Raw genomic sequence first — 27,301 nt, forward strand, 5'->3', positions numbered from 1 at the left:
TTCAATGAATCGTTCCCATCAACTTTAAGTTGTTCGCTTTTGGAAAGGCATTTTTTTCATGGCTTCAAATACTGATTATATGACAATACGCCTCATGCACTGAATCAGACATTTCGCCGATTAACAAATTGAATAAACGAAGCATCTCGTTATGATTGTGGGGAAATGACTAACTATAATGCACAAAAGGAGGGTATAATGATGCATCTGAAATTCCCAATTATCAATTCTATTGTTATTGACTTTATTATTTTTTTTATTTTTTATGAAGTCAATCACAAAATATTCCGAAAGATTCAAAAGAATCGATCCACTTGGAAGAATCAAACAAGGCATATAACTTACAAGGAAAGTGTCCAATGAAGTTGTCAACACAATCCAAACCATGTAAAACCAAATATAATTTAACTTATTCTAACAAAATAATTTTTTTTTTTAAATAGACTCTTTAGTTTTACTTATTCATTTTTTTGTATTATCATTGGCATTGATCACTTTTGCTGAAGCATAGGAAAGATATGCAAAACAACCCCGATTTTATTTTTCATATATGAAATATTAAGCTAAAAAATTTATATATATATATATATATATATATATATATATATATATATATATGTATATATATATATATATGTATGTATGTGTATATATATATATATATATATATATATATATATATATATATATATATATATATATATATATATATATATATATATATATATATATATACCTAATAATTTTATAGGGAGATTTAAATACTTTTTTTCCAGAGCCGTTAAATATTCTAGGCCTCTTGTGTTGGGCAGACTAAAAAGACGATGTCGCCCTCTAGTGGTCTTCTGGTAATCTTACAGAAGCACAGCTACAGTAAGCAGTTGCACGTAATTATTGTGCAAAAACGTTAGTTTTTCTAGACATTAATTCCAAATCACTTGCTTTTATAGCAGTTCACTGTATACAATACCCAAACACATGAGTAGAAAAATTGCTCACAAAACCAGTCAATGCGAATTAAAAATGATTAATGTGCACAAATGTGTGTATAGTTTACAAGACATAGAGCATACGTCAACAGTGGAGCTGCGGAGGCGTGTAGTGGGATTAGACATCGACGCAAGCGCCACATCCCATTTACCCCAACAGTGCTCGAAGCGCGCGCACTCTGAGTCCAGCAGACAGAGAGACAACAGCAGACAGGATGGCATCTCTGGGGCTCAAGGCGATTGTCGGAGAAAGTAAGACATGTTTCGTTTAGATAAGATAAGTTACTTTAGGGCTAAATTATTGATTTATTTAACATTTAAATTTAGGGCTATTTCAGCTATTTCTAATTCGTTTTCTAATTTATATTCCCTTATAAATTTGTATTTGTGTGTTATGTATTTCATGGTGAGTTAAATGCAATTACATAGTTCACCAACAATATAATCCTCATAAAGTGACACTGCTTTTATTGAATCCTTTAAATGTAACACTTTTATTCTATCATATTGCACTATGCAAACAATTGATAGCCTATTGGCTAGCATAAAGCACTGGAGATTGGAGATACTCAGTAATCTGTGTAGTCCTGTGGGATTAAGGATCTAGATATGAGGGGAGGTTTTGCTGTGCTGTTGGGTGGAAGCACAAAAAAAGTGGAAAATCTATCTATACTATCTATACACCATCCCTTACAGACAGTTCTGACATTCCAGGGTCAGAAAGAAAAAATGTTGTAGCCCAGGTTATTTTCTGGCTCTTTGGCACCGTAAGGGTTGACAAGATTTTCTGGTGTTCATAATACATTCTCAGATTCTTTCTTTCATCACATCCAGACTTCACACTTTTCACGATGTGCCCTGTGTCATTCTTTCTTGTTATTTTAGATGCCATTTATAGTGCTGGTGTTGATTAAATCCTAGAAATTCTCAGGAGAAATATCAATTATTAGGTATGCATTTTTGTTATACTTTTGCAGATGTGAAGATCAAGCATTTTTTATTATTATTACGGCATCAGCATCAGGAAATAGTGACACATTATAGCATAATAGGCCTATGTCAAAATTGCCGCTGGATGGTAGTCTATTAATATTTTTGGACATATTTTTTTGTGCTGTTAATTAGAATTTTAATCAACCATTAGGTTAAGTTTTTAGTCTAAAAGCTTTCAATCCAGTTTCCACCCTTTAAATATTAATCACACATCTCACCAGCAACTTTTTTTATAAACAGAAATTTTTTCCAGTCTGGATGTTGATTTGTTGTTCGATTTTTTTTTCAATAGCCTGTGAGGTTGATCACAAGTTTATTTTCATGCAACAACACCTCTGGGTGTTAGAACTGACAGATCCAGCGTCAATAGCTGTGAAATGTGTTATATGACTGCAGGAAGCTGTTGCGTTTGGGATCTCGCCATTCAGTTCAGCTTTTAAAAGGGCAGTAAAAATGATTCAGGTCCACTGTGCTCACATCCAGTGGTAGAGATATAAAGAGAGAAAGAGAGTGAGAAAAAGAAAAAAAGGAGTGACGGTCAGAGCAGGAGAAAGAGACAGATGAGGAACAAAAATAGAGAGGCTGGAGGTGTAAGAGGATTGAGAAGAGATTAGGCCTGTGATTGCTGCGTCTCTCTCACCACATACAATATATATCATTTAAACAAATAAAGTTCAGCATTTCCTTTTCTGCTGCCATAAAAGACCTGAACGGTTTTTGATTTTGTTTTTATTTGATTTCATACAGTTTTCTTAATCATCAAATTACTATATCAATAACTAAACACTAAATCCAAAAATTCTTTACAACAAAACACATTGGACAAATGACAGAAAGCATCCTTATATCATACTTCAAACAATGTGATGCTAAGCAGCAAACCATAATGTTATGATAGTAAAATGAGCCCAACAGTTGTGTTAGTCCGTATTTGACCCAAAGTTGCGGTTGAAGCAACCAAGCATTTTTTAGAGTATACTGTATGTTCTTTAGTGTCTGCAGAGGGTATGGTGCTATTTTAAACATATTTTAAAAAGGAGAGAGGGTTCAGACTCCGCAAAACCTCTACCTGATGCTTTTGGCAAATTCTGCATAGTTGTGTCATGCCTGGCTCACACTACAGGAGGTTTAAAATCTTAACTGATTGTGAAATCTGGTTGCAGCACACACATATATTAAGAATCTTCCCAAATTTTCTTCCCTCGCACACGCTTCAAGATCGGAAATTTATGATGCATCATCACACACTACAAGATTTTATGAAGATTATCATGCCAGAGGAAGCGCTTTACTTGATCTCACATGCAATGGTACGGTTTCAACAGATAGACGCGTTATTGCAAAACTTCCACAAGCAGTTTCTCCATCTCCTCTGTCCAACCGAATCCTACAGCAGCTTGTTTTGCGGTCGCATATTGGCTGTTGTGAAAGTACTGATATAATCATAGCCATCATCTCCCCGATTTAAAAACCATAGATATCAAGCATGTTTAATATGGGGTGGCCCCAAATAGTTTGAGCCCTGTTAAAAAAAACAGCATATGCTGGTTAGGTATGTTTTGATGCTGGTTTGAGCTGGTTTAAGATGGACCTAAACTGGACCGACCAGTTTAATACCAGCACATGACCAGCTAAGGCCCAGCATTAACATTTGATTTAAACTTTGACTAAGATCTGTTGCATGCAAAATATTGATATATTCCCTGAACATTGTCTTTTGTTTGTTTGTTGCAGAAATCACTTTGTTGTTCATGTTTTTGTTGTTGTTGTTATTGTTTTTGTTCTACAGAGATTATGAACGATGTCATTAAGAAGTTGAAGAAGAGGGGAGAATGGAAGGTACACATCAATCTCACCGTCATTTCGTCTGAAGAAAATGTCAATCATTATGAAAAAGATTCTTGTTGGCGTGTAGTAATGTGCAGCATCTGTTTGTGCAATCAAAACACAATCTTTATTTAGTCTGTACAGTATGATAAAAATAAATGAATTTAAATGAACTTGAATTAAAGATGACTCTGGTGTCATATTAGGTCTCCCTGCTTAAAAGTCCATCCTATCCCAGTATTAAATAAACCGAACAGTTTGTGTTTGATTTGTTACGTGTTGTTTAAATCTACATATATCATGCATGCTGTTCTCCCTCAGGTTTTGGTGGTGGACAAGCTTAGCATGAGGATGATCTCATCATGCTGTAAAATGACAGACATTATGTCTGAGGGAATCACAAGTGAGTTTACAGACACACATACACATGGTAGTATATATTACTGTATATAGAAATTTGGCTCAAATGTACTTTTTTCCATTTTTTACTCCAGTTGTTGAGGACATAACCAAGCGGCGTGAGCCTCTTCCTACCATGGAAGCCATTTATCTCATCACTCCATCTGATGAGGTAAGGTGTCTCATTTGTGACCCTGCACCACACCACGTCTTAAGTCACTGGGGTATATTTTTAGTGTCGGTAATAGCCAAAAAATCATTGTATGGGTCAAAATTATACATTTTTCTTTTATTGCCAAAATAGTTAGGATATTAATTAAAGGTCATGTTCTATGAATACATTTTGTAAATTTCCAACAGTAAATATATCAAAACGTAATTTTTGATTATTAATATGCATTGCTAAGGGTTCATTTGGACAACTTCAAAGGCGATTTTAACAGATTTTTTTCACAGATTTTCACAGTATCATTTTTTTGCACCCTCAGATTCCAGATTTTCAAATACAGTAGTTGTATCTCGGCCAAATATTGTCTGATCCTAATAAACCATACATCAATGGAGAGCTTATTTATTCAGCTTTTGGGTGATTTATACATTTTACAATTAAGTTTTGTGGTCCAGGGTCACATTTATTTTATATATAAAATGTATCTTATATGGGAGTACAGTACATATCATATCCAAACATTCACAAGATGACAGTTACTGATTTACTGTACAACACAATGGTGAAATGTTATCAACGGAAATGCAATTTCAATAAAATCTTAATCAGTCTTCTGTTAAAAATGTGGGCTCAGTAAGAAAGGAATTAATACTTTAGTTCAACAAGGACCCATTCATTTGATGAAGAGACAATATGGACAATCATAGTGTTACAAAAGATTTATATTTCAAATAAATGTAGTTCTTTTGAACTTTCTATTTATCAAAGAATGCTGAAAAATGTATCACAGAAAAACATTTCCACAAAAATATTACGCAGCACAGCTGTTTTCAATATTAAAGTTTAAAGTTTTAAAGTTTTAAGTTCAATGTTAAATATTAAAGTTTTTACTTAAATTTTACTTCATGATAATGCATGATAATATAATATAAATAAATAAACACAATATGTTTGTTTTCAACAGTCCGTTGAGGGACTCATCAATGACTTCAGAGATCCCCGTAATCCAATATACAGAGGTGCACACGTGTTCTTCACAGACAGTGAGTGTGTTTTTTTATTTTTATACATCAGAAACTCTTTTCTACACATCTACTAGATAGTTATCTAGCATATATATATATATATATATATATATATATATATATATATATATATATATATATATATATATATATGCAGTAGCACCGATATATATATATATATATATATATATATATATATATATATATATATATATATATATATATATATATATATATATATATATATATATATATATATATTTCTCACTCTTTTTCGATTGATTTGTTTTTTATTGTATTTTAGCAATCCCAGACTCTTTGTTCAACTTGATAAGTAAATCCCGTGCCTCTAAAGTCGTGAAGACACTGACTGAGATTAACATCGCCTTCCTGCCCTATGAATCACAGGTGAGTAGCCTCTGTGTCAGACCCTGAGACTTCTTATGACCCAAGAAAGAACGGATGAAGCTTATGAGGATGTATGGAGATGTGGAGGGAAGTGTGGTGAATGCATGAGTCCTGCTTGTATCATGCCGGAACATTCGAGTGCAGCTTTGGTCAGTCTGTCTCTGTACCTCCAATCCTCTGTTGTTGCCCTTTACAATTAATCCTGAGGAGTGGCTGAATCAGCCCTCCCCATCCCAACCCTAATCCTGCTCCCCATTGGTTAATACCCTATCAATGAGTCACCAGGCAGCCAATGAGAGCGAGCGTGGAATTTGGTTGGACGTCATTAGGGTTATGTTCATGTGACAGATGGGGGAGTGTGTTGAGGCTAGTGTGTTAGGATGGGAAGAGAGAGATACAAAACTATGGATTATAGGTCAAACTGAGGGAAGAAAAGAGGATAGTGCAGTTATTATGTAGCTGTAGATTAATCTGAAAACCATGTTTTTGGCGAAACATGCAGAATGTACAGAACACAGCACACACGTTCAGAGAGAGGGAAGGCAGGTGACGTATCAATGAGTTACTACTGTTGTGAAAGAGGATTATGGGAAACAGTGACAGCCATTAACATTCATCCTTGCTAAAGACTTACTAGCTGATTCTCATGGGAAGATGGACAGCAGTGAGACGAGAGTTGCCATAGGACAGGAAGCTGCTTGGTAAAAGTTACCTGTGGCATTAAAACACATTTACAATTTATCAACACTAACTTAAAACTGCTATGAATCACCACTGCTTTCAGTAATGCTTTAATAACTATATCATATGGCTGACAATATCCCGTGTAGAGTTGGTGAGATGTTTTCTCGTGATAGCAGTAGCACCGGAAATATCTTAAAATATAGTCTTAGACAGTGAGGGTGGGGGGGGGGGGGGGTCACAAAGGTTGATTTAAAGAGACAGAACTTGTAAACTGAAGAACATATTTTTTATAGTTATGTGAAGCAGTTCTTTGGACCAGTAGGATAACACTGTGGGTGGGGCCAATAGAAACCAAACGAGTGAGAAATTTTCTGTCATTTGTGTTGGAATTAGGGCTAGTCAGGACAACAATTAACCAGGAAGATTGAAAAGAAGCAGTTAGCAGTCACCTTATCTCACCACACCTAGTTAGGACACACTATTAGTGTTCTACATCTCTATTGGTTTTTGAGTTCATGATTTATCAAAAATACATCTTTAACCATGTTTTTAGAGAAAGACTTTGTGTTGGAATATGCCTACTTTTCTATTATATAGTAGGGGAAAAACAGTATGTGAGACAAGAAGTACATGCATGTCTGAAAACTATAGGTGAAAACTACCAGAATGACTACTTACAGCAATATTCTGAAGTGTGTATCTGATGAACACTTTACTTCTGAATATGGGTAGTATGTATTTCATTCATACTGAATATGTTTCTAAGCACATGTTGTACCTATTAGATATACAGTGTATGATTTCATTGATGCAGCTCCTAAATCCATTTGCACTGATAAGCACATTTGAATGCATCTGGATCCCCTGAGATATTTAGAATAAATGCACAGATCTGTATGTCATAGTGAGACATTTATCTATTGCTGCTACGTTGTTCTCAGGTGTTCTCAATGGACAGACCAGATGCCTTCCAGGATTTCTACAGCCCGTTTAAAGCTGATGTAAAGAACCAGGTGTTGGAGCGTTTAGCCGAGCAATTAGCCACCTTGTGCGCCACACTGAAAGAGTACCCAGCTGTTAGATACAGAGGGTGAGAGAGGAAGAAGAAACACGTCATACCATTAAACTCACACATCCTCATAAACACCATCTGCTGACACATATCTGTAATGTAACTCCAAGCATCATCAGCCCTCTGCAAAGAAAAAAAAAATAAATAAAACAAGCACACAACTGTTATTTAAAAATCAGATATAACAGATTATAGTGATTAGATTTAATCGAGAATGAGCATTAAAGGTCAGTGACGGTCCGCATCATGATGGATTATGTTTTGCTGTGTCTTGAAGAGAGTACAAAGACAATGCAGTCCTGGCCCAGATGCTTCAGGATAAACTGGACGGTTACAAAGCGGATGACCCCACTTTGGGAGAGGTGAGTCTCAGAGCTTGTAGCACAATATTTAGTCTCGGATGATAAAAATAAACTGCTCCTGTCTGGCACAAGTGACCTTAATTTCTCACTGTCCAACGTTAATTCCTTGCTCTACTGGTTTGTGCTCCATCTTGAGCTGTTTCTTTGTTTTCCCTCTCTTTCATAGGGACCTGATAAAGCACGTTCGCAGCTATTGATTCTGGATCGAGGTTTTGACCCTGTCTCGCCACTTCTACACGAGCTCACATTTCAGGCCATGGCCTATGACCTGCTGCCCATTGAGAATGATGTCTACAAGTAAAAACTCCAACAGTTTGTAATTCATCTATATGCTGCTCTGAGGTCACTCAGATCGTTAGAACTGACTTTCAGTCAAGTCCAAGTGTTTAATCTGTCATGATGTTAATATCAATATCCTTCCATCATTTCACTGTATACAGTGCTGATGCGGATTAACTTATGTTGATGGTGCATATTTATATGTGTGTGTGTGTTAATCAGGTATGAGACCAGTGGAATGGGTGACACTCGTATGAAAGAGGTGCTGTTGGATGAAGATGATGACCTGTGGATGACTCTGAGACATAAACACATAGCAGAGGTGTCCACGTAAGTCTGATGTTCCTTCACTGGTTCACTACCTTTCAAAAGATTTATACATTTCTTTATCACCACGGTTGTGTTTATTTGATCAAAAATACAGTATAAACAGTAACATAGTGAAATATTTTTACAATTTCAAACACATGTTTCCTATTTTCATGTATTTTAAGATATCCTTTATTGCTGTGATGGCCAGTTTTCAGCAATCATTACTCCAGACTTCAGTGTCAATAACCCCTTAGAAATCATATACAATATACAATCTATCTAAAATATGAAACTGAAACCAGTTGTGTTGCTCGGGTTTAAAATAAGTAGCATTCATCTGAAATGGAAATCTTCTGAAACATTATAAATGTATTTATTGTTACTTATTTATAAATTGTATATTGGCAAATTAAAAATAACATTTAATCATTTTTAAAGAAGGACATTTTTGAACAACTATAACTAACATAAGCCAGAATTAATAATAATAATAATAATAATAATGTATTAAATATAATTATTTCTCTCTTTTTAGGGCTGTGACGAAATCACTTAAGGACTTTTCTGCAAGCAAAAAGATGAACACAGGAGAGAAGGTGTGTTATTTATCACTGAGCAAACATTAACTGCATTTTCTTGATTATTGCTGATAACTGACTGTTTTTGCGTCTTCCAGACTACCATGAAAGAGCTCTCCCAAATGCTTAAAAAGATGCCACAGTACCAAAAAGAGTTAAGCAAGGTGCTGAGATCATTTTCATGTCTTTGTATCAACTGATTCAAGGGGATAATTAAGTCAACATTGCTGATAGAAGTTTTGTAATCTTGCAGTATTCGACTCATTTGCACTTAGCAGAAGATTGTATGAAGAATTACCAGGGTACAGTGGACAAACTGTGCCGTGTCGAGCAGGTACAGCATATCTCTGATTGGCCTGTTTGCTCAAAACATCATGTTAATCAGTGTTAATAGTGTCTGTGTGCTGCGTCTTAGGATCTAGCCATGGGCACAGATGCAGAAGGTGAGAAGATCAAAGATCCTATGAGAACCATCGTACCGGTCCTACTGGATGCCAACATTACTATCATGGACAAGATCCGTATCATCCTGCTCTATATCTTTCTTAAGAATGGTGAGAAGGCTGCCAAATGGCAAATGATTTGTATTTTCCATCAGTTTTTTGCTGTGTGTGGGTGAGATGGGGGTGGTACGTTTGACATTGTGTGTACAGTTTGCACACACAGCCATTACTAATATCACACAACAGTGAGAAAAACTGTCATAATGCTGGGACGCAAGGATCTAGAGCCAGTTCAAACTCTATAATTACGTGTGGAATTACAGTATGTATAATCATTCCTGGCTGACTGTGTGTTTGTCTCATAGGTGTGTCAGAGGAGAATCTGTGTAAGCTCCTCCAGCATGCCCAGATCCCTCCAGAGGACAGTGACATCATCTCTAATATGGCCCATTTGGGGGTTCCCATCATTTCAGAGGTAAGCTAGGTTGAACAAACATGTTCAATCAAAAAATTGTCAAAAAACATCTCGCCCTCGTGTCGCTCAATCTTTGTATGATTTGATTTTTGTCCTGTGGAACACAAAATGAGATCTTTTGCAGAATATCCATGCTAATCTTTTTCAAACAAACAAAAAAAGAAAATCAGTACATCACTAATCATAAAGCCTGGGGTCAACATGCATAGCTCTTTAAATATGTATCCACAGCAAGTAACCACACGTAAAGGGAAGAAACCTGACCGCAAGGAAAGAATCAGTGAGCAAACGTACCAGCTCTCCCGATGGACTCCTTTGGTCAAAGACATCATGGAGGTGAGCTGAACCAACAGTTTCTTGCCTCACTTTGAATATGTCAACAAACATTAACTTGAATTTCTCCTAATTACATTATGACAGGATGCCATTGAAGACAAACTCGACCCAAAACTGTACCCTTACATCTCCACACGCACAGCATCCTCAAAGACGACCACGGCTGCCAGGTAGGATTACCTGCACAAACACATGAATTCAGTACACAACATCTTCTCATTAATCTAGAGAAATATCTAGTTATAATAGCACTGCTGGCCATTTTCAGTGCACGTTATGGGAACTGGCATAAGAACAAGAGTCCAGGAGAGATCCGCAACGGCCCACGCATCATCGTCTTCATCACTGGAGGTGTGACCTACAGCGAGATGCGCTGCGTCTATGAGGTCACGCAGGCCAACGGCAAATGGGAAGCTCTCATCGGTGGGTTGCAGTGCTCAAGGGCCCTTTCTTACACCTCCAAACGATCAATGACTCACCGTTTCAGAAATAACCCTTACAACAGACAGAATTACACGATTCTGCCTTTCTTTTTATAGCTGTGCCTTTAAAAATTCCAAGCGATATATTAATCAGATCTCTTTATATTATGCACTACCATTTAAAAGTTTGGGGTCATTAAGTTTTAGTTATTTTTTAATTAGTACTTTTATTCAGCAAGGGAGTATTTAATCAAAAGTGACATTAATTATTAGATTATTAAAATAGTTATTAAAAAATAATACTTGTTTCAATTGTTTTCACAAAAGTATTAAGAAGTAATGGCTGCTGAAAATTCAGCTCGGGCATAAGAGAAATATATTACATTTTTAAAAAAAATATTCAAATGGCAAACAGTTATTTTACATTGGAATAATAATTTACAATATTACTGTTTTGTTGTATTCTTTATCAAATAAATGCCGCCTTGGTGAGCATAAAAATCTTACCAACCCCAAACATTTGAACAGTAGTGTATATTTTTTGCCGACCTAAAATCTGAATTATTGAGCATCAAAAGCATTCGGCTGTCGAATGACAGTGGTTATGGTTGTAAATGATGTAATTTGCCTTGACAATGAATTTAAGCAGTAAGTGACAGAAAAGATGTTAACTGGTCACTGTATAACTGTTATTAGTAACAGACCCCTGCAGTGTGGTTTTAATGAGGGTTTTTTTATGTCTCTGACCTCCCTCACAGGCTCCACCCACACCATCACTCCCATTAAATACCTGAAGCATCTGCAGCACCAAGACTTCCTGGACCCCAACGCAGCCCCTGAGGACCAGCTTCCTGCAGAAGACGAGTGATGAAAGACATGAAAAAGGTCAGACCTTTTTAATTGCAAATTGATTAAATTTAAATTTTTTGAAAAGGTTTTAATGCTTCAATATAAAAAAGAATCTGAAGACATTTTGAACATCATATTTAACTCATTTAATAAATAGACATGTAGCTATTTTAATTCATTGTAACGTTAATCAAATTTGTCTCACTTTCTGCTTTCATTGCACTGCCTCACTATTCTGAAGTCATCGATGACAAGATCCAACTAGACGCCCATACAATGTTTCTTCGGCTAATTTTCGGCAGTCTGTCTCCCTTCAGCACTTCCCTTCTCAGCAATAGTGTTTTACTACTATTACATATATAACCTCTGTTACATTCAGTATCACCTAAATATTAGCCTCAGATTACATAAAAGATCATTAACAGTGTTGTCAGTGTCATTCAGCATTGTTGGTAATATGGGACCAATTGACTAGCAGATTTGAATACTCTCTGTGTCTAGCATAGCACAACAAGAGAAATTTTAGTTTCCTCTTCTGTAAAGTTACTTTGAATTAAATCAGTAGTTCAGCCTGCAATGCAGCGTCTGCCAAGCATTAATGTGTCTGTTGTGTGCTAATGTCAGTACTGGACATCCCTTTGTGAATATCAGCTGCTTTGTGTTGTTTTAATCCTGTGGTTTGGAAATAAGAGTTACTAGTCTTTTATATAGACTTTGTTAATATAGTAAAGCCTGTTGACTTTCTATTTTTGTTTTACATCTTCAGCACTGAATGACTGCTCCTTGTGTACTATTGTAGTATGATTACTTCTTATGTTGTAATATGTTATTTATTTACACTTAGAACACAAATTCATGCAGTGTAAATATGCACTCTATATGCCATATTTAAATATATGTAACATGTTATCACATCAGAGGTTATGAAGTGCAAACTATTGTCTTGTGCATATAGTAAAATAAACTGGCTAATGTTAAACATCTTGTGATTATGACATTTGGGAGTTTTCATGCCATGCACATCACGCATTATGGTATTTCTCATAACATGACAGAAAAAAACATGGATCAGTTATAGTTCAGTTCAGTTCTATTATTCATTTGGTTTTGAGGCAGACGCATTTGAGTATTTAGAAACATGTATCAAAAGGAACTGTTCAAAAAGAATAACGTTAAAAAATAAAATAGATCTAATATGAACTACTAGACCTTGAATGGTGTCACCTTATTGCAGAAAGAGCCAAATTAATTGCAAAAATGTTGAACAAAAATATATGGTATAATAGGTGGAGATTTATGTAATAGGTATATAATACATTTAAATATAGCACTGCCTTTCAAGCACCCCAAACCTTAGAAATGAAACCCATGTTCTTCATTTGAACACATGAGGGCACCAGAACACTACTTCATCAGAAAACAGAGCTAGACGAACACATTTTGGGCTGATAACAGTATGATTTTACCAAGAAATAAAAATATCAATCAATTACAGACATTTAATTCAGTATTTAAATATTTATTTAAGTCTCTTTTCCAGTTTATCGTAAATAATAAATATTTCAGGCATAATATTGATACCCTCGGAGTGTGCACTGTCTTTATATGGGGTTGCTCTGCAATCAGCCTACAATAATTTAGTTCTTGTAAAGTTTTAATATCATGTGTTTCACATTGCAAAGTACAACAAATGACAAGCAACAAATAAAAATAAAAATCTTTATAAACTTAAAGAGACTATCTGCATAACGGTGTGTGATGTATCAATAAAACATCCTTTAGGGTTGAAAAACTAATATGTGTATATACTGTATGTTATTATTCTAAGTAGTGATGATTGGGTTCATATTTAAGGGTTTTGAGGTTTTTGATGTAGTCATTGAAAACATTATTTCAACAGTATGTGCAAAAAAAAAAGATATATTACATAAAATATATACAGCTTTACATTATTTTACCTATGTACAATAACTCTCTGTATGTTGCATAATCAGGAGCCATGCATTTACAGTACATATAACTGAAACACTGTACATCTGATCTGCTATACACTTCTTCATTATACCTCTCTATTACCCATCTTTGAAGTATGCACAGATATAAGATCTAAATAAAAGAGGCTGATTTGAGTGTGTGTGTGTGTGTGTGTGTGTGTGTGTGTGTGTGTGTGTGTGTGTGTGTGTATGAGTGTGTGAGAGAGAGAGAGAGATTTAAAAAATTGTAATTCAAATAAATGCTGTTCATTCATCAAATAAAATATTCTGTTTTCAACATTGATAATAACAAGAAATAATACAAAAATGTTTTCTTGAGCACCAAATCAGCATATTAAAATGATTTCTTAAAAATAATTTGACAATAAAGATTAGAGTAATGGCTGTATGTGAGTAAAAAAAAAAAAAAAAAAAATACCTTAATGGTAGTGTGTGTGTGTGTGTGTGTGTGTGTACGTGTGTGTGTACATCCCTGTGTGTGTATGTATGCGTGTATGTGTGTGTGTATGTATATGGCACAGAATTGACAGACTTGATATAAGCCTGACCTCATCCTATCAAACATTACCAACAGTCTCTGTTGGCTCTGCAGATCGTTCAGTGAATGTGTGGCAGCTGCTCGTTGTTTAGCGAGAACACAGACGTAAGGTGGGTGTGTTGCAGCTCTTGAACTCTAAGCTAACTGTGACTCAGATACGACAAGCATGACTCATTCAGCCCCTCGTGCGGACTTGACATAAAGTGCAAGGTCTTTGCAGTGGCGTCTAGTAAAACTCTCAAGGGACGACTTCTACAGAGCAAAGTTGAACTCGGCGATCAAAAAGTCAACATAGTCTTTGTCTTTGGTCTTAAAGGCCTCTGCAATGACCCGAGTCACGTCCCGTTGCTCCATGCCTTTAAGTGACACGCCATTCACCTCCAGAATCACCTGACCCACACGTAACTGTCCAGAGATATGCACAGAGCCCCCCTTCTGGGAGACAAAAAGAGAAAGAGAGAAATAAGCAAAGGAAGTACTTCAGCTGTCTCAAACCTTCCGAAAAAAGAGATCATCTATCAAAAGTGTGAGAGAAGAGACGAGTGGGAAATGGGGGAGAAAATGATGGCTTGCTCTCTCAGATATGGCACTTCGTATTGAGAGCTTATTAGCTGACCTCCTGTCAAAGTATGAAGATAAAGTGCCTGGGGACAAGTAGAAAGAGATAACCACGATGAGTGTTCTGGTTGTCATTTTTCGTTGAGCTGGAAGGAGGCCAGTCTAATAGTGCTGCTTTTAGGGTAACAAATTCCTCCACGGTCCACAATCAGGTTACGCCATGAAGGTGCGACTGTCATACAATCCTGCTGGAGTCTGATCTAATTTGTCAACATTTATTACAGTTGAACTCTCAACATGACACCCGAGCTCTACATGTCTCATAAAGACTGAATAGTGAATGCTCACATAATGAACATTTGATTAAAACCAAAGTGGAGCTTAGTGCGGTAGCCATGGTTACACCTCTGACATCGGCTCATTGTGCCGTGCTTTTCTTTCAGGTTGGATTCAATTCGTTACCATGTCAGATGACGTCTGAGATCTCACTCTAACGTCACATAATATATGATGCTTTAAAAATACTGCTTTTTTAAAAAAACACAATCAATAGCCATTATGCCTAATTAAGCTTTCAAACATGATCCGCAGCAAATTCTTTTTTAAAAAACAAATAATTCAGTCTAGGAATGTGGCATTTTACTAAATTGAGAAATATTAGTATTACCCTGGTGTAAGGCATCAAGGACAATCAAGCACAAACCCATTTACTATTCATTAGCTTAAAGCTAGAAAATAAATCTGTTTTTCTAATCATTTTTCCTTCCTATGAAGGTCAGCATTTTCAGGAAAAACGAATAAGCAGAGGAATAATCTGATGGTATCAAACAGCACTTTAAAAAGCTTTTCTCTTCACAGTTGCTTTTTCTAACAGACCAGCCAACAGATATGCTCAGGTCCTGCTGGGAAGTTCATTTTTAAGCTTCGGGTGCAGTCATATCACTTTGTTTGGCGCAAGATAACGATGTACCTTAGCCAAAAACACTGCAATAAATAAAATATGTGTTTTCTTTTTATATATGTTTTTTAAATAAATTTTACAATTTATGAAGTTGCCGTAAACGTAATCATTATATATTACATCACAATTGCATTTTACATGCAACTTAGCTAGTTTTATTGCAAATTAAATAATATATAAAATTTCCTACATTTCCCAATTTCCACAAACAAATATACCATCAACTACTGAAACTGCATCAATATTTTAAAATCCTACATTTCTCAATCACTATTGCGGTGGCATTCGAATGCGTTCAACTTATAAATATGATCTTTCTTAAGTGACTGATGCACCATTAAACAGATTCCTCCAGCCAATCCAATGTCAGCACACAGACTTCTAACAGGCAAAGATGATCATTTCTGATCGTCTAAATTGTGAGCTGCTTCCTAAACTCCTTTTCTTTTCAGGGAGACAGGAGTGATGTCTCAGGACATTTTCTGGACAAAAGACCTGCTCCTTTAATTATGAAACATGTCCAGATGGGTCTGTGACAGGCTTTTTTTCTCCTCTGACCTTTCCAGTGGTGAGATTTACAAATGCTGGTTGTGTAAATTGACAGTCTATGCAAATTTCAAGGATACTCTAGCAAGCAACAAAGAATACTAATACAGCAACACCGCTACAGCACTTTGTCTTCGGTCAGCAGTATCAGACATCTCTTTAAGCGCTATTAGATACAATTTATCTTGTTTATTTATTTTTTCATACCCTAAAGCTATAGTCATATCACAAGCTGCTTGATCCCAATGTTTTTTAAATATGCAAGCAAACATATTTCTGTGCAAAGCCACTTTGTGCTAAAGGGGAAATCTCTCACCTTTTTGTTGAGTGAACAAAACAATGAGAGAAGCAAGTACACATGCACATAAACTGGACCTGAATATGCTAATGTGCTCCATTAGCTAACAGATGCTGGGCTAAATGTGATAAAAAATGAGATGAAAACAAACTGGCTCCTTTATATTTAAAACTTACTGTAATGTTATGACTAAAGATTAATCTACCATCTTAATACTGTTAGATACTATACAAAGATAAGGGGTTTATCTAATGGCAAAAGTATTAATTGTGTCATAACTAATTTCTAAGAAGAAAACTGGGATTGCTTTTCGTGCAGAATCGTAATTATAGTCATGATGAAGAAGCAGGTTTTACTGACCTAAGCATTTATGTGTCTATGAGAGAACAGCTTTTAAAAGCTTTTTGAAACCACAATATATACGTTACAGCTGTATCTTGCACCTTGATGGGTGTAATATCAGACCTTCACAGTACATTAGCAACCCTTTCCATTATGGGAACAAAAGGTACTTTGTGGGAATAATAATTCTAAAGACTGTGATACTTTTATGCTAACATTTCATATATATTACAGAAACAAATATATACATGTGGCTAAATTTGAACACTACAGAATGTCAAAACCTAAGGAGCTGTCCATCTATTCTATTTCTTTGTTGGTGGATTTTTTTTTTTTGGAATGTTATACACTAGAAACAAATCAAACAGGGTCAAGCACAGAAACACATGCAAATCAGATTAGGCTCATATAGCTGATTTCAACAGCGTATCATGTTCCTAAGCTAACAATACAATATTCCAATAACATAGCACACATGGATTTGTGGTAAAATAGTTAAATTGTAATTAGACTGAATTATATTTTACAGTGATTTTCACATTTATATAAACAACCATTCAAAGGGAAAACAGTTTAATTATTGTTTATTTTTTTCAGGATTCTTTGATTATAATAGAAATCTTTTATAAAAATATACTCTCTCTTTCGATCAAAATAATGCATCATGGCTAATCTTTCTTAGCTGTAGCTTTGAACTAAACTATGTCCAGAGCGCTCTGACCCACCTGTATGGTCGCAATGCGTGGAAGAGGCTGTCTGGTGTTGGCACCCCCTTCTACAGTAATACCCAGTGTACTGGCACATTTGGGCACCCTTACAAGCGTAGGCTCCATTATTCCCATCTAAAAATGACAAACAGTGCAAAAATGCAACATTAAGACATACATAATACTGTATAATGGTTATTTATATGATGAAATGACACTAACTCATTTAAAAAACAGAAGAGAACTTGCCGCTGCTCTTTGTGCGAGTCCTTCTGCTCTGCGTGTCCCACCTCGGACCTGGAGGAATGGAGCTTTACCTGGTCGAGGGCTGCTGTCCTTACTCAACCCCCCAGCCTCTGCGATATCCACTCCACTGTCCTCACTCAGAGTCTGTCCGCTGTCTGACAGCTGGGACAGTGTGGCTCCTGGGAATACAGACAAATGAGCACACAAAGCCATAAATAACCACACAATTTCGCTTTCACAGATTAGAGATCTGCATTCAGAATTTATGTGGACCTCACACATTATTTGGATCTGAAAAGAGTTATAGAAGCTGGACCTTTTAGGGCTGTTAATATGTTAAATTAGTGTGATTAATTATTTTGGATGAATGAGATGCCCTATGACTATACTTTATGTACAATTTGTAATAAGGTATCCTGCCATCTGAGAAATTAAAGCCTTGAGTACCTCCTTTATCCTTAGCCAATCTTTTTAATGTGTTTTCAATAGGGCTGTTATCAATACAGATACCCCTAATTCAATTTGATTGTTATTTATGTTGTCACATTTCCATTTTGTTTGTGTATTTTCCTTTTTATTTTTTCTCTCAGCAAATGCAGTCAATTATACAGAAAACTTCCTTACAGCTATCAAATTATTTATTTGCTATTTATTATATAACAGATATACAGGTGCATCTCAAAAGGTTTTGTAATTTAATTAAAAAAAGCAAACTTTATATTATATTCTAGATTAATTGCATACAAACTGAAATATTTCAAGAGTTTTTTGTTTTAATTCTGATGGTGATAACTTACAGCTTAGGAAAATAAAAAAATCAGTATCTCAAAAAAATAGAATATTGCATTTTGGGCTTGATTAGTTTTTAATAATTTTGAGTATAAATACTGGGTACCTCTTGGGCTAGTTTAGAACATGCAACCACAATTATAGGAAAGACTGCTGATTTCACAGTTGCCAAAATGACAATCATCAACACCCTCCACAATGAGGGTAAGACACAGAAGGTCACTGCTGAAAGGGCTGACTGTTCACAGAGTGCTGTATCAAAATATATTCATAGAAAGTTGACTGGAAGGACAATGTGTGGTAGGAAAAGGTGCACAAGCAACAGGGAAGACCACAGCCTTGGGAAGATTGTTAAAAGCTGATTCAAGAACTTGGAAGAGCATCACAAGGAGTGGACTGAAGTCTTCAATCCAATGTCAGCGCATCAAGAGTCAAAACACTCAGACGTCTTCAGGAAAAGGGCTACAGCTGTCACATTTCTTGAACCAAGCCACTCCTGAACCAGAAAAAAAAAAACATCAGAAGCATTTCACCTGAGGTAAGGAGAAAAATAACTGGACTGTTGCTCAGTGGTCCACAGTCCTCTTTTCAGATGAAAGTAAATTTAGGATTTCATTTGGAAATTAAGGTCTGGAGTCTGGAGGAAGACTGGAGAGGCACAAAGTGACACAGGCTGATTGCCTACATGCCACGTTGCACTGAAGCAATAATTCATACAAAAGGAGCCACAACCAAGTATTGAGTTCATAATTAAACCTGCTTAGGAGATATTGAACATTTCTGTTTTGTAAATCCGTTTTGATTGATCCTTGAGAAAATCTTCAAATTTTTTGAGATACAGAATTTTAAATTTTCCTAAGCTGTAAGTCATAACAATCAGAATTAAAAAAAAAAAAACTCTTGAAATGTTTCAGCTTGTGTGCAATGAATCAAGAATATAAAAAGTTTGCTTATTATTTAATTAAATTACAAAAAATAAAGAACTTTTCCATGATATTCAATTTTCTTTTCTTTTTCTTTTTTTGATGCACCTGTATAGCATATAGTCATCAATGCTTTGTGAATACCAAATGAAATAAACTTAAACACTTCTTTTGAAAAACTAACAGTTCAAAGTTCATGCCTTTATGAATGATTCAATCATTTGTCAATGAAACACTTTACACTGATATGTTTTTGATTATAAAAAGATTTGTTTCAAAAAAATTCATTTGTCTGTGAACCAAACTACACTGGGCACACTGTAGATTTTTGAATGGTTGTAAACATTTGTTAAAGATTTGTACATGAGTAAAATTTTTGGTTTTAGGACTCTAATAATCTACTTGATCATTCAGATGATCAAAAGCATGTATTCAAAAGCATGCATAGCTCCAAACAGGTAAACTAGATTTACTGTAAGTGCTAACTTAAATAGTTTGTCCAAAAAAATAAAATCCTATCATTATTTACTTGTTGCTTGTTATTCCAAACCATTATGAATTCTTACTTCCATTGTACATAAAAATATCTAAAGAATATTTGTAATAAATTTCTAACTGTTTTTGTTTATACAGTGGAAGTCAATGGTTACTAATACTTTTGCGTTCCACGGAAGAAATTCATATATTTTGGAATGACGTGAGGGTGAGTAATTGATGACAGAATTTTTATATTTGGCTGAACTATCTCTTTAATCTCATAATCAGATAGTGTCTTCACCTCGTATTTGGGGCTGAGGCCTTTCCTCTGTGGTCTCTGGCTCAGGGTGTAGTGGGCTGGTCTGGGCAGCACCGCAGCTGTGTGAAGAGGGGGAGCCCTCCAGCTTCTCAGGGCTACAGGGGGGCGGCGCAGGCATTAGCAGTGAAGGCGAAAGGGATGGAGAGGAGCGTGGAGAAATCACGGGGGTGCCCTCTCTAGATCGATTTGGAGACTCCAGGTGCCTGCTCATCAGAAACTGAACCAAATCTCTACACGGTGGTCCAGAGGAAGGGCTAGCTTGAAAGGATGACGATCGTGGAGAGCTGTGATGGTGAGAGCAGGGTGGAGGAGTGTGATGGACAGAGCAGCTGGAAGCAGTGTGGTGGATAGTACATGGGGAGGTGTGAGCAGAGCAGGGCGAGTGTGAGTGATTGTGGGTATGGTTTTCCTGATGCCGCCTACTGGGGGCGGTAAAGAGCAGGTTGGTCTGGGACAGCTTGGACGAAGGTCGTTTGGTCTGATTTTTAGGGCTGGCATGTCGAACAGGTGGAGGTGGAGGCTTGAACGAGTGGGGTGACTCGGATGACGGCTGCATCTTGTCCTGAAATAAAACATAAACGTACTGTCTATATTTATCTCCTCACTGTCGCTTTCGAAGACTAAGACAGGCAATTAAAGGATACATTATCATTGAGGGAGGTTATGATAAAAAAAAATACATCCTGACATTTAAACGCTTTAAAAAGGTGACACTTCCTTCTAAAATGTTAACACATTATGAAATGAACAAATGATAGAGTTGTCCCTAAGTACAACCATTTCGCATAAGCACACGTTTATGACAAGATGGTCAATTACGGATTCATCCAAGATAATTATTTATGATTACAATAGTTCATGTTGGGCTGCTAATGCTTAATTAAATGGGAACAAGAAAGGGAAGGATAAAATCCATTAAACTTAACACAATCTTCAGCAAATTGACTAGATAAAAAGAAAATCTGTCACATGGCAGTGTTCTGAATTAGAACCTAACAGAATATATTTTATGTTACAAATATTTTATGATGTCACCATGCAATTTCTGCAAAATCCAAATGACTGGCATCAGGTGAGCAACAAGCTCTTTTGTCTGATATATGCTACTCCATGTTTTGAACAGTGAACAGTAAAATGACACTGGATTTGGGGAAGTCGTGGCCTAGTGGTTAGAGTATTTGACTCCTAACCCTAGGGTTGTGGGTTCGAGTCTCGAGTAGGTAATACCACAATTTAGGTGTCCTTGAGCAAGGCACCGAACCCCCAACTGTCACTTTCATTTTCATTCATACAGTATTGCAGGTTTACAATCAACTACTGAAAGTAAAAGCATATTTTTAATTATATATTACATTAATTGCACCACTATTCAGGAGTTTGGGCTCAGCAAGATTTAAAGGAGAAAGTTTTATCAAAGAATCCTGAAGAAAAAAAAGTTCCACAAAAAAGCAAAAAAAGTTTTCAACATAAAAAAAATAAATAATAATAATAATAATAATAATAATAATTCTTTAGCATTAAAACAGCATTTTAGAATGATTTCTGAAGGATAAGGTGACACTAAAGACCGGATTAATGGCTGCTGAAAATTCAGCTTCGCCATCACAGAAATAAAACATATTAAAATATAAAACAGTTAGTTCAAATTGTAATACATTTAAAAATATAATTTAATAATATAGTATTTACTGTATTTTGACTTCTTTCAAAAATATTTACAAATTTTATACCAAACCCAAACTTTTGAACAGTAGTATGTATAGTATGTTGATTTTAGTGTTAATACATGTTATTAATGAATTCTGTGCCTTTTTTAGGGATAAGTGTTTTGCTTTCCAGTCCTAAATCATGTCCCTTCTTTTTCTTGTTACATTCAGAAATACAAAAGCCATTTTAATGCTGAGTGCTTTTACTCCACAAAATGTAACAGCGTGCAGACACATAGCAGACAAATGTAAATAACTCACCAGAGCAACAATAGGAAGAGAATTTAAGCTCTCAACTGGCATCAAACTCCCATCCAACCTGCACTCACTCTATTAAGGCAAAGCAAAAAAAACTTAAATCACTGAAATGACTCGTGTGTACACAGCAACAATCACTCCAGAACAAAATACAATTAAAAAGATGTTTGAGTTTAAAAAACCCATGCTCCACTTGAGATGTCTAATGTCCATGTCTAATGCTTGGAATTAAATCATACAAAGGCACAATAGAAGTCAGTCAGAGTAAAGTTAGATGTTACAAATACAAAAAAAAAATCCTCTCTCATCAAATATGGGAATAGAGCATTGAAATCTATGAATAATAAAAAAATAAATAAATAAAAACTAGAGTTTTATACATCAAAATTTTTAATGCATACACTATAACTTCTGGGGTCCAATTTTTTTTTAAAGGAATCAAAAATATATATTTATATTACTGTATTTTGACATTTCAAAAATGTTTTTTTTTATCAAGAAATTAATAGTTGTAAACAGTTCAAATAAATGCTGTTCATTTGAGTTTTCTAGTCATTGAAGAATCTTGATTTTTTTTAATTTTTTATAATATTTCTTAATATTAGTGTTTCATTCAGGGTTTGTACTCTTGCCAAAGTGGAAATTTAAGAGTAGCACATATAGTAATATTTAAACAGGGAATCTGTACTTTAATTCTGTCCACCTGTGCATGCTAATATTCACAGCACTGCACAATGCCAAATGATGATCGCAAAGCCACGTGCCTTGTTGTAGCTGGGGACTGCAGTGGTCAGCTGGCAGGCAGCAGGAATGTGGCCCTCTGGATGGGTGATGCAGACAGAGTCAGTGTGCAGGAGGCCCGAGCCTCCGTGCCGAGCTCTCCACGCCTCCATCTCGCGGTGTAACACTTGCCCATCAAATCGCTCCAGATCCTGTGGAGCGATCAGAGTCCGCACCTCAGCCAGCAAAGACAGCTGGCGAGTGGGCACAGCCAAGAGATCATTAAATGAAACACCTGAAATCATTCCAAATATGATACATTTTTTCATTTAAATACAATACTAAGTGACATTGTGCATTAACAAAGAAAATAACAAAGATGCTGACATAGACCATGGCTTTATGGGTTGTTAGCAATTCTTCAGAGTTTTTTTTTTTTTATTGTTTTGTTGTTGTTTTTGTATGATTTTGCTGTCAGTGTCACCTTGGCGTGTGTGTTGAAGAGTTCAAACAGGGCCATGGCCAGAGGCTCTACCCCGATGTGTGCATGCTGGTACTCTTGAATGTAATAGCTCATGGTCTGTCTCTCTGTCTCTGTCAGAAGAATGTATGCCTGCTCCTCCAGTGAGCTCCAGGCTCCTGCGTGAACCGCTCCAACTGCTGGTACAACAACTTTACAACAGATTGACTGCAAAAGAGAGAAGATATAACTATAGAAGGTGTGTCTACATATACAATGTTGTACAGGCATGTAAAATCTCTTATTGTCCAATCATAGGTTTACATCAAAGATGCCTTAATGTGTTTGATTTTTAATCATATTCTTTCATTTGCATCTTTCACTGCATCTCAGAATAACACACACCAGTGTCCTGTTACTAAATGAATAGTTGTTTTGAACTTGTTCATTCATTATCAGCCATGTAAATTTATATTTTAAAACTTTATATTTTATTTTATTTTATTTTGTTCTTTTTAATGTATTATTTTAAATATACTTTTATTAACATTTGAATTAGTTTTAGTAATTAGTAAGGTTGTGTGCATTTTTCATTTCATTTCATTTATGTTTAGTTATAATATATTATTTAGTTATAATATATTTATATAATAATTACAATATACATTTTTATTCCATTTTATTTTAGTTTTCAAGTTAGGAAATGAAAATAAGAAATGTTGTTTTCCATTTCTAACTGAAATAAGTTTTTTATATTTCAATACTTCAAAACTTTAGCTCTAGTTAAGTATAATAACCCTGAAACAATCTCATAGTTTTATTTATGCTATTGTAATTTTTTAACTTCTACTGACAAATTAACATTTTAATTAAATGTTTGCTTGTTAAGCTCACAGGATATTTTTTTTTTTAAAGATCATTTTGCACAAAGTTTTGATGTCTCCGAAGCCTGTCTGACACCCCAAGGAGATACTATACTATGTATGAAAATACTTTGTATTAAAATGCTTTCTCTGAAGTCTGGGAAAGCAGCGGTTTCGGATACAGCTAAGGTTACTCATTTATTTTCATAACTGAAAAGTAACAAACAGTGGCATGTAGTGCTACAGTGGTATAAAACAGTTGTGCAATCATTAGTCACACCGTGTAGTTGATATGAACTGATGTAATGTGCATTTTCAGGCCAGTGTGTGGGCAGCAGGCACTCATGGGAAAGAGAGAATAGCAGCTGCAGGACTGCATCACTGAGACCTCACCAGTCAGCCATGTCTAATATGTAATGCTACATACCCTAGAGTAACAAACTCTCTCTCTCTCTCTCTCTCTCTCTCTCTCTCTCTCCTGCGCCTTTATAGAGTTGGGTCCGAGTCCACCTTTGTCGAGTACGAGTCAAGACCAAGTCCACAAACATCGAGTCCAAGTCCGAGTCCGAGTCCAAAAGGGGCCGAGTTGGACTCAAGTCCGAGTTCTTAAAGGCCGAGTCCGAGTCGAGTCCGCCCGAGTCCAGAAAGTAATTAAATTAAAAAAGATTATAAATTGGTATTGTACATTTTTACATTAATATTTTAACCTTTCAACCCATTAAACCAATGGCAATATAAAAATGTAATAAAAAAAATACCACTGTTACATCTAGTCATTGCCATTGAACATTTTTATTTTATGTCAACAGAACTAGTTTCCTTTCAAAAAAGTTTTCAAAGGTTTTATTGTATTACAAGTGCATGAAAATACAAATGAACCTATTTTATTATTGTATCACACTATATTGTCCTCCAGTTAAAGATGACATTTCAGTTATTTAATGCCTCTCCCCCACATTTGACAGAGGTAAAGTGCAGCCAATGAGGAGATCCTTAATGATGACATTATGAATTTCTTGTTGTCTTGGAGAACTTGCATCATATAGTTGCATTGCAGGTCTGGTCTTGCAAATCCTGCAATGCTGAGCTGTGCAGCATCTGTTGGTTGCTGCTGCTGTCTTTGGTAGTCGGTTGCATCGGTTTTCGGATCACCAGTACACTGAACCGAAAACCGTTTCTTTCGGAGGCGTCCGATTTGAGAACCGATGAACTGATGATACTGCGCATGCGTGTAATTTTTCAAGTATTTTGTTAAACATCGGAAAGTGTGATAAAAAAAAAAAAAATATATATATATATATATATATATATATATATATATATATATATATACGTTTTCTTTTTTAAGATAGGGGCTACATGTTTCTAATCTGTATATTGTAGATTATGTATGGGCCAAAGGAGTTTTCAGGGAAGTTAGACAATAATTAAGACTCTAAAGACATGTTTAATATGAATAAGGGATGATTTATGAAATATCTGTACTGTATTTATAGTTAATGATGACAGATTCACAAACTGAGTTTGTAGTAAACAGAACATGAACAAGAGTAGAGCAGCTGATGATACTGAACTGCAGCATGTGCCGGTGTCCTGACATTTTATCCTACCCTGTCAGATTTTCCTACCCGGGTTTTGCGCGATTCGCGTTCTCGAGTCAAGAACCGGTTGTATCAGTTTTCAGATCATCAGTAAACTGAACCGAAAACCGTTTCTTTCGGACGCGTCCGATTCGAGAACCGAGGAGCTGATGATACTGCGCATTCGTGATTCAGCATGAAGCCGAATGACTCACAGCGCGTCTGAACCAAACTGATTCTTTTGGTGATTGATTCTGAACTGATTTTGTGTTAATGTAATGAGTGCGGGTAAACCGAGGGCTTGAATGAAGGGCAATCTGACGAAACGTAAGTTCATTTAATAACAAATACATCGCAATGGATTATGTATCCGGTGAACTGTTTTTTTTTCAAACGGTTTATTGAATCAAACCGTCCGAAAGAACCGGTTCGCGGAAAAGAATCGAACTTCCCATCACTAATCCACATTGATATCCAGTGAGTGGTGCGTGTGCGTTTTCGTCTGCAAGCAGGGTGTGGTGCGGTAAAATGACAGAAGGGGAGACATTCATTAATTTATCATTTCAATTTTATGCTGGTTTTATTGTTACACGTGACGCGGACTCGACTGTACTCGGAATATTTTCCGAGTCCAAAATGTTCAAGTCCGTGTCAAGTCCGAGTACAAATTCACCCGAGTGCGTGACAAGTCCGAGTTCATTCAAAATTGGACTCGAGTTCGGACTCGAGTCCGAGTCCAAGTTCGAGTACCCCAACTCTACGCCTTTATTTTGAAAATATGTCCCTTCTCTGCTTACTACTTTTAGACATTCTCCTTAATCAAACCTACATCACAATAACTCCCATCTCTGTCAACAACTTTTTTAAAGACATTCGGAACACAAACATTCAAAAGTTCAGCGTGAGAGAAAATAGGGACATAAAGTTCTACAACGCAGAGCAGTGGTTCTCAACTGGTGGATCATAACCTTACTACATTTTAGTTTTACGAAGGGTAGGACTAATTTTGTTTACTAACACTAAATCATTTTGGTTCGTATTCAGTTGCCATCTAATGTCCAATGTAACCCTAAGTTGTGAAGGACAACCATTTGAGAACCACTTATGTCAGTAACATATGTCAGTATTTGTGAGAGGAATGCTGTCCAAGAGAGATGAATACACACTTGAGTTTAAAAGTTAGATCCTTTTTCAAATAAAGTAATACTTTTATTCAACAAGGGTCCATTAAATTGATTGAGAGTGACAGAAAATACGTTTTTGTTATTAAAAAATAGATATATTTCAAATAAATGCCGTTCTTTTGAACTTTCTATTCATCAGAGAATTCTGAAAAATGTATTACAGTTTCCACAAAAGCCACAATGGCTCCTAATAATAGTAATATTACAATG

At 35.8% G+C, this 27,301-nt stretch overlaps 2 protein-coding genes across 4 annotated transcripts in view; one reads left to right on the plus strand and one right to left on the minus strand.

The window, feature by feature from the left end:
• Nucleotides 1–998: 998 nt before the first annotated feature.
• Nucleotides 999–12,332, plus strand: LOC113074105 (syntaxin-binding protein 1). 3 transcript variants are annotated; one of them, XM_026246843.1, is made up of 20 exons: nt 999–1,241; nt 3,772–3,821; nt 4,131–4,212; nt 4,304–4,380; nt 5,342–5,420; nt 5,707–5,810; nt 7,436–7,584; nt 7,844–7,928; nt 8,095–8,225; nt 8,430–8,537; nt 9,055–9,115; nt 9,196–9,261; nt 9,351–9,431; nt 9,513–9,651; nt 9,906–10,015; nt 10,247–10,351; nt 10,436–10,521; nt 10,620–10,774; nt 11,532–11,658; nt 11,864–12,332. In XM_026246843.1, the coding sequence occupies exons 1-19, from the start codon at nt 1,205–1,207 to the stop codon at nt 11,639–11,641; spliced, it is 1,815 nt and encodes a 604-aa protein (XP_026102628.1). In that variant the 5' UTR covers nt 999–1,204; the 3' UTR covers nt 11,642–11,658; nt 11,864–12,332. The 3 variants fall into 3 exon arrangements, with proteins under 3 accessions (XP_026102628.1, XP_026102635.1, XP_026102621.1); XM_026246850.1 differs by having other exon boundaries at nt 11,888–12,332; XM_026246836.1 differs by having other exon boundaries at nt 1,000–1,241; nt 11,878–12,332.
• Nucleotides 12,333–13,884: 1,552 nt separating this feature from the next.
• The window catches only part of LOC113074125 (whirlin-like), a 48,619-nt gene continuing 35,202 nt past the window's right edge, over nt 13,885–27,301 (minus strand). Inside the window, exons 7-13 of the mRNA XM_026246859.1 lie at nt 23,489–23,692; nt 23,049–23,258; nt 22,288–22,356; nt 20,303–20,882; nt 17,816–17,991; nt 17,585–17,701; nt 13,885–14,589 (exon numbers count right to left, since the gene is read on the minus strand). Of these exons, the coding sequence (XP_026102644.1) occupies nt 14,407–14,589; nt 17,585–17,701; nt 17,816–17,991; nt 20,303–20,882; nt 22,288–22,356; nt 23,049–23,258; nt 23,489–23,692 (1,539 nt within the window). The 3' untranslated portion in view covers nt 13,885–14,406. The remainder of the gene's footprint in view (nt 14,590–17,584; nt 17,702–17,815; nt 17,992–20,302; nt 20,883–22,287; nt 22,357–23,048; nt 23,259–23,488; nt 23,693–27,301) is intronic.

The sequence above is a fragment of the Carassius auratus genome, chromosome 5 (assembly GCF_003368295.1).
Source record: "Carassius auratus strain Wakin chromosome 5, ASM336829v1, whole genome shotgun sequence".
In the NCBI taxonomy this organism is placed as follows: domain Eukaryota; kingdom Metazoa; phylum Chordata; class Actinopteri; order Cypriniformes; family Cyprinidae; genus Carassius; species Carassius auratus.

Coding starts and splice junctions, on each gene's coding strand:
- LOC113074105 (XM_026246843.1), top strand. CDS start 1,205: ATGGCATCTCTGGGGCTCAAGGCGATTGTCGGAGAAA. Junction 1,242..3,771: donor CAAGGCGATTGTCGGAGAAA/GTAAGACATGTT, acceptor TTTGTTCTACAG/AGATTATGAACGATGTCATT. Junction 7,929..8,094: donor ATGACCCCACTTTGGGAGAG/GTGAGTCTCAGA, acceptor TCTCTTTCATAG/GGACCTGATAAAGCACGTTC.